The sequence below is a fragment of the Parasteatoda tepidariorum genome, chromosome 9 (assembly GCF_982258835.1).
Source record: "Parasteatoda tepidariorum strain Cologne lab strain chromosome 9, Ptep-v5.0, whole genome shotgun sequence".
Taxonomy (NCBI): domain Eukaryota; kingdom Metazoa; phylum Arthropoda; class Arachnida; order Araneae; family Theridiidae; genus Parasteatoda; species Parasteatoda tepidariorum.
In genome coordinates this window covers 2,334,605-2,347,396 of record NC_141763.1, presented here as the reverse complement: position 1 = coordinate 2,347,396, position 12,792 = coordinate 2,334,605, and the positions used below count along the sequence as shown (strand labels likewise).

The 12,792-nt window shown below is 26.0% G+C and overlaps 1 protein-coding gene across 2 annotated transcripts in view; it reads right to left on the bottom strand.

The window, feature by feature from the left end:
• The window catches only part of LOC147803245 (uncharacterized), a 31,143-nt gene that overhangs the window by 9,074 nt on the left and 9,277 nt on the right, over window positions 1–12,792 (bottom strand). The window contains exons 2-3 of one of the 2 annotated variants that reach the window (XM_087150646.1): window positions 5,460–5,575; window positions 1,514–1,603 (exon numbers count right to left, since the gene is read on the bottom strand). In XM_087150646.1, the coding sequence (XP_087006772.1) occupies window positions 1,514–1,603; window positions 5,460–5,575 (206 nt within the window). Of the gene's footprint in view, window positions 1–622; window positions 1,604–5,459; window positions 5,576–12,792 lie in introns of those variants that run through there. The other variant, XM_087150645.1, reaches the window with a different exon arrangement.

The window sequence follows — 12,792 nt, the reverse complement described above, 5'->3', positions numbered from 1 at the left end:
TATAATACATAGCTTTGAATGCATGGGCAACCATTTTGGAACAAATGCATGATTGAAATTTAAAGACTAGATGAAATAGAGAATTTAAAGAGTACTTCAGGGGTCTGTTTATGTTTTTCTGAAAGGCACCTATTTTGTGAAAATTTAGACATAATTTGTGAAAATAAAAAATTATATTAAAAAAGCAACACAAAAATATTGTAAAAATATGTATTTATCGCTTCCTACGAAACACAAAACTAAAATTTTAAGAAAAAGTATTTTGTGAAATTATTCTACAGTTTTTCCTAAAGTTGAATTTGTGAAGGTAGCTCTAAACGGTAGTAAATTTGGCTCGGACAGACCCCTGTACTTTAATTATTAAAGCAAAGTTTCAATTAGCAAATCACAATTTTAATTTAAAATTGTGATTTCTTTTTTTTCCTCTTGATTTTTAAAATAGCAAAATAAATGTAACAGATTGTGTTTATAAATGTAGTCATTCATCAAAAAATAAATATTTAATCTATATATTTTTATATAAAAATATTCATTTTTAATCCTACATCAATAAAATATAATGTGGATTTTAATTCCATACTTTTTCAATCAAAAGGTAGAATTTTAATTAGCATTATTTGCATTTTTTTTTTTTAAAAAGTCATGTTTATTAATTATTTTCTACAGCTATGCAAGTCTATATTAAAACAGCATTAAATGTTTACTTTAATCTGTACTTTCAATCTCAAGAATCAATAGATTTTTAAAAATGTAATTTCAAATGTGTTGGAATTGAACACACATCAAGAAAGAGAGTAATTTCCTTAACTAAAATTAATTAATGTAGCAATTTATTTGAAATAAATTTTAAAACAAAGAAAAGAAAATAATAAAAGTATCAATATTTGAAACACTGTTTTTTAACTTTTAAAATCAATATATATAAAAAAAATTAGTTGATTTAAATCAATGATTTTTAAAAAAAAATCATTTGATTTAAATCGTGATTTAAATCGCGCTGATTTAAATCAACAAACCCTGATACAAATCAATAAAAAAGGACTATAATAGCAGGGATTACAATAAAAAAAAAATAATAATAAAATAACAGGGATAACAATAAAAAAAAAGGATAATGTGGTATAATATACAAATGAAATCAGCTCCAATTTTATAAATCAAGTAAAATGCTACATGCAAATAAAATGACAATAAAAATTAAGAGTTATTTATTCAAAATGCTAAAAACAGCAACGCATAATAATTTTACATAGAAAAAAAATATTTTTTTTAAATGACTTTTTTTTCATTATTTAAAACTCTTAGGGGGAAAAAATCTAGAAAGTTTTAAACAATTTGTTTGCACATAGTTCTAATCTAAAGAACAGCTTTTCCAGTAGCGGCATTCTAAAATTAATAAATGGGCTTTTTTGTCAAATTTTTTGTTAAATAAAACAATTTCTGCAAAACCAATTTGGAATAACTTTTTAAAGTTTTTCCTAAAATCACTTAGAGATGTAACTGTATTGGTTACCCTGAAGGATTGAGCAGGTATCATAGTAGGTATTACTGTTTGAGGATAGCCATAAACTGGAACATTGACCATTCCTTGCCCAACAGCAGCCTAGAAGAAAAAAAAATTCCATTCATTCCATTTAGGCTTATCACAAAGAAATTACATTTTGCTAACATTTATAAGCTGGTTAACTTAAACCCAGCGGTGAAAGTATGATGGAATTGAGAAACAATGTAGTTATTTAAATAAACAATCTTTATTTTTTTAGATAAAAATTATAATTTAAAATATTATACCAGAATCAGGGTCTGTCAAGACATTTTGTGAAAGGTTCTGTTTTTGTAAAATTGTGAAAAAATTACTAGTGATTTGCGAATAGAAAATAAGCGTTAAGTCACATTCTTTCAACCGCGGTCCTGTTTTGTGAACTTGTGCAATTAGGGTCCCGTTATTGCAAAAAACCTTTTCAAAGAGCTTTTAAAATGTAAATGGACACAAGATTATGCTCAACACTGTAAAATTATAATTGAAAATATTTAATTTTCAAAAATAAACAGCTATTGCTGCTACTAAATTAGAACACAGAATATTCATTTCGGACAAATAATGGAAACAAAATCACTCAGATTTTTAATAATTTCAATGAACACATTTTAAAAAACATAACTTAGTCATGTATCACTCTTAATGTGTTACACATTAAGTAAACTTAAACAATTCTTAAATTTATAATAGTTTTTTTTAAAAATTGATATAAGTTAATTTTTATTTACATAATATTTTATCAATACATTTTATGAATAATATATTGCTCAATTATTTATTTAGAAAAAAATATCCTTTAATATCAATAAGAATGTACACACAATGTTTGTAGAAGTAGATATATTTTCTTTGAATACTACATTTTGAATGTATAAATTTTTTTTTTACTTCGAAGAAGTTAAGGGATCTAATATAAATGAAATGAGATCAAACTTAGCCTTAGAATTAAAGCAGAAAAACATGATTAACAAAACACTCAGCATCAGTCAATTTTCCCTGCCCATTTACAATAATACGCAAACATCTTTCGAGTGTCACTTGTGAAGGGTCCGATTAAAAGATAAATTATTTTGTGAAGGGTCCGTTTTTATGAAAAGGTATTTTGTGAAGGGTCCATTAACAGACCCAAATTTCTTCTAAACAGACCCCTGAGAATTGAGACAAAATATTCTGACATAATATATTTCAATTTTTGAAATGAACTCTAAGCTTAAATTAATCAGATTCACCAATGTATGATTAGCAAGAGTTTCAGCCAGTAGTTTGAAAAACCACATTATATTTGTAGTTCACTGCAACTACACAGAATTTACAACTACAACTTGCTACAAATGTAGTTAACCACAAGTATTTTTTTAAAAAATGAACTGACTACAAACTATTTTTGTATTGTAGTGACTACTTTACTACTTTGAGACAAACTTTGCTAGAGAACTTAGTTTACACATATATTCAAAATGGGTGTGAATAAGAAATTGGCTTACATTAAAATACAAGGGAATAATTAAGATACATTTATTCATGTTCACATGAGCCAGTTTGTTACTCCAAAAAATGCGTTTCGAATTTGATAATATAATCTTAAACTTTTTACGCATTTTTCCATGAGAATGGTCCACATATTATAAAAATGACTTGTTTATTTTTTCTTAAAAAAATATTTATAGATATTTTTACAGCAAACAAAACAAAAAAAGGGTACATAGCCACAACAAAAAATAAGCACCTTTTAAGTACTTTTTAAGCTCTAAAAAAATATTTTTAAGCATACATTAACAAAATGCAAAATTGTTTTCAAAGAGTTTACATGATCGTGATAAAATAACTAGTTTTTGATTAAGAACTCTTTTCTTGATTATATTAGCCACCATAAAAAGATCGAGAGATTTTTCTGTCCGAAAATGAGGGTGGAAAATGAAACCTGGAATTGAGAATATCTAGCAAAATGCAGCAGAGTTGCACATGAGAGTGCTAGAATCTCCAAGAACTCAGGTCAGGAGACGCACATGCGGTCTCGCAAGTATTTCATGAAAAATGAAAAGTGATAGCTGCTTTCATACGCAATTGGACAGACGATAGGCCGAAATGGATTGTGGTTGAATGAAATGCGAAAACGTTGAATAGAACAAGGTGAAAACCACGCTTTAGCAAAATACGTGCCGAAAATCGACATGGTAAAGAAAAAAACCTCTTTTTCAAAAGCACTTTTTAAGAATACTCAAAGAAAAAAGCACCTTTAAGGGTTTTAAAAAAAATGAAAATCGAAAATAAGTACCTTTAAGGACATTTTAAAAACGCTACACAACATGAAAAATAAAAACCTTTAAAAAATAAAGCCTAAAATAAACACCATTTGCTGAAAAACAATAATTTTTTCTTGGAGCCATTCATATCTCTATATATCATAAACTTTTATTCCTAACTCTACAAATTTTCTTTTTTAAAAAATCCCCAATTTGAGCATTCCATTTTAATTCTTTCAAAATTTAAAAAAATGGGGGGGGGGGGGCACGAACAAACTGAAGCAGATCCAACACGGAAGACGTTGGAAGTATTATCCGTCCAATTCTTTCATTGCGGTGTCACATCATTATTTGATTATTTTGCAATTTACGACAAATAATATTTTCATTATAAAGTAATAATAAAGTACATATTATTTTAAATAATTTTTAACCAAAAACATTTGTTCATATCTGTCCACACTGGAAAAATAAAATAACGGAGATTTTACTAGCAGCATTTTTTAGGCTATGAGTAAAGTTTTGACACATGATGCATAATTATGTAAGTCAAAAAGTAAAAATTCAAATTCAGAAATAATATAACACTTACATTTAGCGAAGTAAAAAATATGCATACAAATCTTAGTCCAAAGAAGATTATTTAAAACCACTATTTATAATTACTTAAACTATTTTATTTGAACAGCTGACCCAATTCTGGGCTTACGATTGCCAATGTTCAACTCTGTATTCTTGTAATTTTGATCCCAATCCAGAAGACGAGGGAGCTCCTGGATCAGTACCCCCAGAGATATTGATTTGTTATGGGAACATGTAGGACTTTGCGACTCGACAGATTTAACATGCATCAGTCACCATTCACTACACGGGGAGTCTTCGGTCGGTTTGGGATCGAACCCACAAACTCTAGGACATGGGCCCAGTGCCCTACCAACCAGGCTATTCCAGCCTCTTCTTAAACTATTAACATTCAGCATACTACAGTACTAGCAATAGTATCATCTGTTGAGTAATAAGATAATTATTTTTGCCATCAGTGGATATTTTATCACCAAATTTTTTTTCTTAAATTTCTTGAACAAATACGGAGAAATTTGAGAACATATGGGTTAACAGGAGATCGTAAAATACAGAAGACTTGGCAGGTATGTTTGTTTAATTTTTTAAAGAAGAAATAATTTTTTTTCTTGATAAATTCAAAAATCAAATTGGAAAGATATTAATTGTCCTATGGCATTCTGGTCTCTTGCGTTTTCTCAAGACTAATTTCAGCCCTCAGGAGTTCTGAAGAGTGGTCAACTGTTAGAAAATAAAAGAAATAGCTTTCTCTGAAGACAAAAGTGAAAAATGTTTTTGAAATTTGAAGTGCACAAACATCTTAACAAATCGAACAAAATTTTATAAACACTTTTTTTAAAGTCATACAATATGCAAGTTAATGTAATATTACATTTTTACAAGAAACAATGCTATAATTATCATTCTTGAAATTGCACTTATGCAAACTTAATTAAACTTGATATACGCTTTTGTAAGTATAAATTCATGCCTAACAAGTAAGGTAACATAGAGGGCAAAATTACAAGTTTGTTTCTTTTTTTTTTTTTTAAATAAAAATTTTTAGCAACCTTGAAAGATATTAAAATCAATTTTTATAAAAATATTGTTCTTACCACAGGTGGTACATTCTGTGGCACACCAACATAGTTTGACACAGGTGTATTTGGACTCCAGTTCACACCACCTTCCAGAAGAAATTTTTGGAGAACCCCACTGATGACCACCAGTTCTAAATTTTGAAATAAAATGACAATCTTTAAATATTTTTAATTATAATAACCAAAATATAAGTTTTAGTAAAAGAATTTGCATTTTAATTATCTCCATTAATTATAAATAATTTAATAAAATTTGTACAAAAATATATTTGACATAATATATGCAAGCATTAAGCATAGAAGATTTGGGCATCAGAGGTCCACATAAAAAAAAAATTCTGAGAAATTAAAAAACTAATTTTTATTAATTATTTTCTCAGCACATTTAAAACAGTTTAAAAAAATTTTCAATTATTTTATATAAAAAAAAACTAAAGAAATATTTTCAATAAAAAAAAAAAAAAGATTTCAGATCTAAAGAAAGTGGTTTAGTTTACACAAATTACAGTGATTCTCTTTCAAATTAATACGTTTTCTAAATCTAAACTTAGGATATTTTTAGTTGATCATAGACACCTACACCGATAATTTTGCCGTCTTATTTACAAAACAAAATAGAGCTAAAAGTTTTCATTAACAAATTTCAAATGCAAAATAAAATGGTTTAATATATGGACATAACATGTTACAAACATAACATTAGAAAACATAAAATATATTGTGAAACGAAAAAGTTGAAAATCATAAAATGTTCCAAACTACTCCTCATTTTAAAAATTATCTATCATCAAACATATTATAATTTAAATTTTTATATATTTTTTTCAGCAACAGATATAAAATATTGCTAAATTTAAAATATTGCATTTTTCAGGTTTGGCAACTTTTATGAGCAGGGTGGTCACTCAAATTAGATTTCAAATTTCCCTTATTTTCCAGGTTTTCCAAGTAACTGTCTTAAACTTCCAGGTCTGTATTTCTTTCCTCTTATAAAGTGCAGGATGTGTACGAAAAAAGTGTCTATATTACAAAATATTTTATTTAAAATCTTATTTTTTTAACACAGCATCTTGAAAAAAATAATTTATCTTGACAATTTTGCAAGATTTTTTTTTTTTTTTTTTTAATGTTTTGGTACAACATTAACTTTTAGAAAATTAAGACATGGAGAAAAAATATGTTTAACTTGTAGAATATATTGTTTTTATTGAATACAATATTTTTAATGTGTTACTTTAAGTAGTTTTTGCTCAAAGTGTAACTAGAAAATGGCAAAAAAGAATGACCAATAAGACCTTGGATAGGTATTGTTTAACAAATTTTCATTAAGCAAAAAGGAAAACCGTTTCAGGTGATTATATATTAATACATTTTTATAATTATAGTGGTCCCGAAAGTCTTCGTTCACTTATAACTGTTATTGAAATAGGCAATAAAAATTCATTAATTAAAATTAATATAAGATGTATATACATGACAATAAGATGTATAATCTAATCTTAAGCAAAACTGCATGGAATATTTTAAAAACAAAGCAAAAGTTTATTTTTAAGACATCAATAATGAAATAGTAAGAAAAATGAAATGTTTTCAGATTTCTGAATTAAAATTATCTTCTGTTGCTTTAATTTTTTCACTTCATTATTTTTCATTTCATTTTTTATATATTTATTTGCAATTTAGTATCAAATTTGAGACAGCAACATTATATATTTTTAAAAATTAAAGTTATATTTTAATTTTTGCTTCACCGTAAGATTTTCTTTTATCTTTTAAAAACGCCTCATGGTCATAATAAAACAATAGTTGATTATTTGTCATCATAAGAGGTAAATCAGTAATGAATATTGTTAAATTAATATATTGTGTCCTATTGCAATTTGCGATAAAATGCTGTAAATGTGTAATATGCGATAAAATGCTTAAAAGAAGGACTTCATATCAGAGATTAAAATTATAAAATTTGTGGAAAAATTCATAAATTTACAATTGAGCGTTGAAAAAGTTTCTGTAAAATTTTATAAAAAATGTTCTGCTCGAATTTGTTCAGACAAAAAAAAAACTAGTTACATTTATTTACAAACTTATAAAAGCTATTCTAGATGTGAAAGGAAACTCTAATATATTACTAATTAGAATATTTACTAATAGGCAGAGATTTTTTGAAAGTGTACGATGACTTTTGTGCGATAAAGTGATTGTTACATTTTGATGATTGATTTCTTACAAATAAACTTTTGCTTTGTTTTTAAAATATTCCATGCAGTTTTGATAAGAATAGAATATATTTTTTTACTATTAAATATCCATTCTGAAATATTCATTTAAATTAACGAATAGTCTTATTCCATTTAAAGTCATAAGTGTACCAACAATTTCTTGAATCACTGGATTTACATTTCAATATAAAGCTGTACTGTAAACTGTATTTTATCTTAACAGTGCATTTTAAAAAATGTATTGATCATATTTTCTTTAAACCAATATCAAGTGAAATTTTTAAATAATGTTTTTTTTTTTTTTTTTTTGAATTAGCATTATTATTTTAAGAGATTCAGTATCCAAAAATAAACGTCACAAATGTAAAATTGTCTAACTTTTCGTAGCTTAATTTATAGAAGAAAGAAGATAAAATTCTTTAAATTTTATACTTTTTTTTCTTAAATGAAATTAAAATATTTAAAGAATTCCAATCTAAACACATAGTTTTTTAGTTTAGTATAGTTAATTGTTTCTGTTTTAACAACTAGACTCTTTTACAGTGCAGAACTAAGACACTAAGTTTCGTTTTCCTTCTTTGTACTAAACACATATGAATAAAAAAAAATATTTTATGTTTATACATCATTTAATATGTTTCCTATATATTCCTTAGTCATTGTCAGCTTTTTTAGAAAAAAAGAGGAATAGTTTTGAAATATCATCTCTGGAACGAAGCAACATTTACGAACTTTCGATATTGTGATAACTATACAATTCGAATTTTTGAATCAAAAAACTAATGTTTACCAACAAAACCGTAAAATTTGATATTAATATACAGTTAGTTCTAAAAAAAAAACTTTTTTCAAATTAAAAATATACTATAAAAGGTTAAAATGAAATAGAAAAAATTAGCATTAATGCAAGAATTGTAACAATTTGTCGACAAACATTGCTGTTAGTGATGGGGGGAAATGTCGTGATTGGTTGGTTTGCTGAGAAAAAATAATTTACAGATTTCTTTGAATGGGAGTTCAAAAGCTTTCAGAAAAAGAGTTCAATATAAAATCTATTATTATTAAATTATAACCAACTAATTTTTAGAGAATTTAATAAAGTTAAAAATACAAAAACATTTTGACTCATTTTGAAAAATTTCCAGCTTTTCTTTAAAATTTCCAAGTTTTTATCCATATTTCCCTGATTTTTCTAGGTTTTTTAAAGTATAAAAAAAATTCCCTGATAATTCCAGGTTTTCCAGGTGGGTGGCCACCCTGTAAATCTCTGAAGGGGTAGGGAATTTTCTCCAGATCCCTGTACATTTGGTACAGCAATGCGACCGACCACAGGCCTCTCGATTCCACAGATTTTAATAGCACATATATCGCATGTACTCGGTGGTGTCGAGGATCGAGCATTGCCCCCGTCAAGGACTAGAATGGCCCTTAAAACCCCTATTAACCGGGAACTAAGTTTAAATGAAAAAATCTTGCTCAAAAAACATAGAAAAAAATTTGTCGCACTAATGTCAAAATATGAAAAAACAAATATTTAATTTCTCTTTTCTTTTTTTGTTCTTAAAGGTGAGTTTGTTTTTTTAGGGTTTATGTATTAGCATTGCAAAATTCAGATCTTAATTTCAATTTTTGAGGAACTTTCTCTTTTCCTTACTTAAATCCTTTTCTTTTTTATTTATATGATCTAAATAATTAAAAACAATTTATTTAACTTCAAACTATTTAAAACCTTCCAAGCATTGTGTCCCTAGGTAAATTTTACTAAAATTCCCTGTTATGTAACATTATTGTCCAATATGAAAAAAAAAAAAAAAAAAAAAAAACAGGCTATTCAATGCAAGAAAGCCAAAAACTGACAGTTCAGAAAAATAAACCGAACCAACGCTCTAACTATTTTTAAAAGTGCTTCAATTTCACATACACAAAAACTCACTCATAAATAATATTTTGCAAAGAAATAAAGAATTATCATTACTTGCTTTTATAAAAAAAAAATTATTTTTCTGACATTACAACAAAACTTACAATTATTATTTATATGTTATGCTATTTTATATTATTGTTTATATTTTATAAATTTATATTATTTTTTACTATATATGATTTTTATAAATAATTTACTTATTGCAATTAAGATTTTATAATTAAACAATTTCAAGATTACAAAATTAAAGATTCAAAGCCAAATTTAATAAATTTGTAAAAACGTTGTTGTGTGTAAAAACGTCTTTTAATAACAACAAATATTTTAAAACTTCCCACACTAAATATTATTACGAAAACTAATTATGAGGATTATCTTTTTACCCGTCTTTTGATACATATATATTTTTTTTCATTAATGAATATTATATACATTAAAGAATCAAGATTGATAAATTTTTCAAAATACTTTTACTCTATTTTTATAATTTATGAAGTTCTTGGAAGGAAAAAAAATTAAATCAGTATTTTAAAATAAAGTAAATGTCTCTTTCATGCAGTAAGAACATGGAATTTAAGAGTAGACACATTTCTTAGTAATTATTTCGAAAAAACTTATATAGGGTAAGCGATAATTGCAAAGTAAGAAATTAATAAATGAATGTTAACAAAGTTAACCAAAAATAATCGTTTCTATTTCATGTTGATTGAAGTAGAAAATAATAATAATATTATTAAAATTATTTTTTATAAACTCGTACGGTGAGCGATAATTGCAATATAAAAAAATAGTGAATAAATTTTTACATAATAACAAAAAAATACATTTTTTAATTTATGATCTTTGAATAATAATAATTATAAGTATTCGCATATTAGCATCCCACTCTAGAGTAGGATCGAACCTAGGACGCCGTACCCTTGAGGCGAACGCTGTAACCACTACACCACGACTCTTGTTCTAGACTGAGATAATTTAAATTTAAGTAATGTGTTTCCACGTTATGTTCGTTGCATGTCAAGTTGTAGCAAATTTTTACTTTATTCAGTATTTTGGAAAATTTCTTAATTTTCATCATAGTTTAGTTATATAAGAATTAAAACTCATATTTCCCTTGTCAATTGCTGATAATGAGCTGACTCAATATTATCAACAAGCAAATATTTATAACCAGTTTAATGAAACAAAAATAATTATAAGTATTTAAAAATTAAATATGAATTGTAATGAAAATCTGCAATGTACAGTTTATTCGAATTCAAGAGAGAAGTAAAAGAATATCTTTCTTGGGCTCTCACAGGTTCACCCTTTTTGTTTGAAACATTTTTAATATTAAATTTACGTTTATAATCCCAAAAAATTTACGTAAATATAACTATGCAACAAAACGTCAATTTTTCGTTAAAATAACAACTTTAAAAAACAGTCGAAAAATGGGTAAAAAGTGCACGTTAAAAAACATATTTTTAGTACGTATTTTTTATTATATATGATTTTCATATTCGATTTTATTATGAAACAATTTCTAGATTATAAAATTCAAGATTCAAAACAAAATGTAATAAATTTTTTTCTGTGTAGAAACGTTTTTTAATAAGAACAATTATTTTAAAACTTCCTACACTAAATTTTATTACGGAAACTAATTGTGAGAATTCCTTTTTATCTGTCTTTTGATACGTATGCTTTTTTTTTCTTTCAGTAATGAAGATATATACTACATTAAAGAAACAAGATTGATACATTTTTCAAAATACTTAAATTTTATTTTTGCTATTTATGAAGTTTTTGTAAAAAAAAAAAAAAATTTAAATCATTATTTTAAAATAAATGTTTCTTTCATTGCAGTAAGAACATGGAATTTAAAAGTAGACAAATTTCTTAGTAAATATTAAAATTATTTTTTAAAAACTCCTTTTTAAATAATATCCTTCTTGGGCACTCACACCCTTTTTTAGAAACATTTTTACCCTTAAATTTACGTTTATAATCCCAAAAGAATAACGTAAATATAACTCTGCAACAAAGCGTCACTTTTTCCTTAATAAAACGATTTTAAAACGGTCAAAAAATGGATAAAATGTACACGTTAAAATAACGTATTTTAAGTACGTATTTCTAACGAAATATTTAAAGGGAAAATTGATACCGTTAAAATAACGTCATTTTAACGTATACGTTTTAACGACTGAAGAAATGTTGAAAATCACATGGAATTAACGTTAGCCCAAAACCTTATAACGGACGAACGGATTTTTGACGTTTATTTGCCCTTTCATGCTGAATGGGATTTATATATATATATATGTACATATACGTTATGAAAAGTGGTTACTCAAATTCGCTGATCGTAATATCGTATTAAAAATATATTTTTTTAAAAATCATGCAGAATTTTGTAGCAATAACCATTGAAAAGGCGATCGAGAAACAAAACAGACTTACAATGGAATTTGAGCAAATTGAGTGCATTAAAAAGTGACGACTCAAATTTGCAATTCAAAATTTTTAAAATATTTTGCTTTTTTTTGGGGGGGGGGGGGGGAGGAGCAAAAATTCATTGTGTTTAGAAGCCTGAGGGCCGCAGGTTTTCAAACTAAGTTTTGTTAAAAAAACATCGCTAGCCGTACAGAAAAGTTTCTAAATAGTCTCCTGTTCCAGAAAAATAGTTGCTTTTTTAGCCTTTTCAGGCAAAAAGTTGCCATAGTTGTCTCAAACCGAAAATAGTTGCAAATAGTCACATTTTAGTCTTCTTTTAAAACCCTGTCCACTGTTTGAAAACTACCCTATAATATTTATCCTACCGAATATATGAAAACAAATCAAAATAATTTAGTTAGCCAAGATAAATGCTAATTATAAAAATACTGTGCAACCAATATTTATCGTTTTCAAGCAATTATTAAATTTGGCGCTAAGGAGATACAACTGTTTACAGTAAGAAATCATAAAATATTGGAGAGTCAAAATTTTTTGTTACAGGGTGCGTAGCCAGATTTTTCAACGAAAAATAAGCACCTTTTAAGTACTTTTTAAGCAATCAAATATTTTTGATCACTTTCCAAAAACCAAAATTAGGATCTGAGCAGTAATAAAAATTATTTTTTTTCTATCATTTAAAGTTCTTAATTTATAAACATGAAGTCAATAAATTTGGAAACATTTTCAGAAACTTTACATAATGATGATGAAATAACTAGTTTCT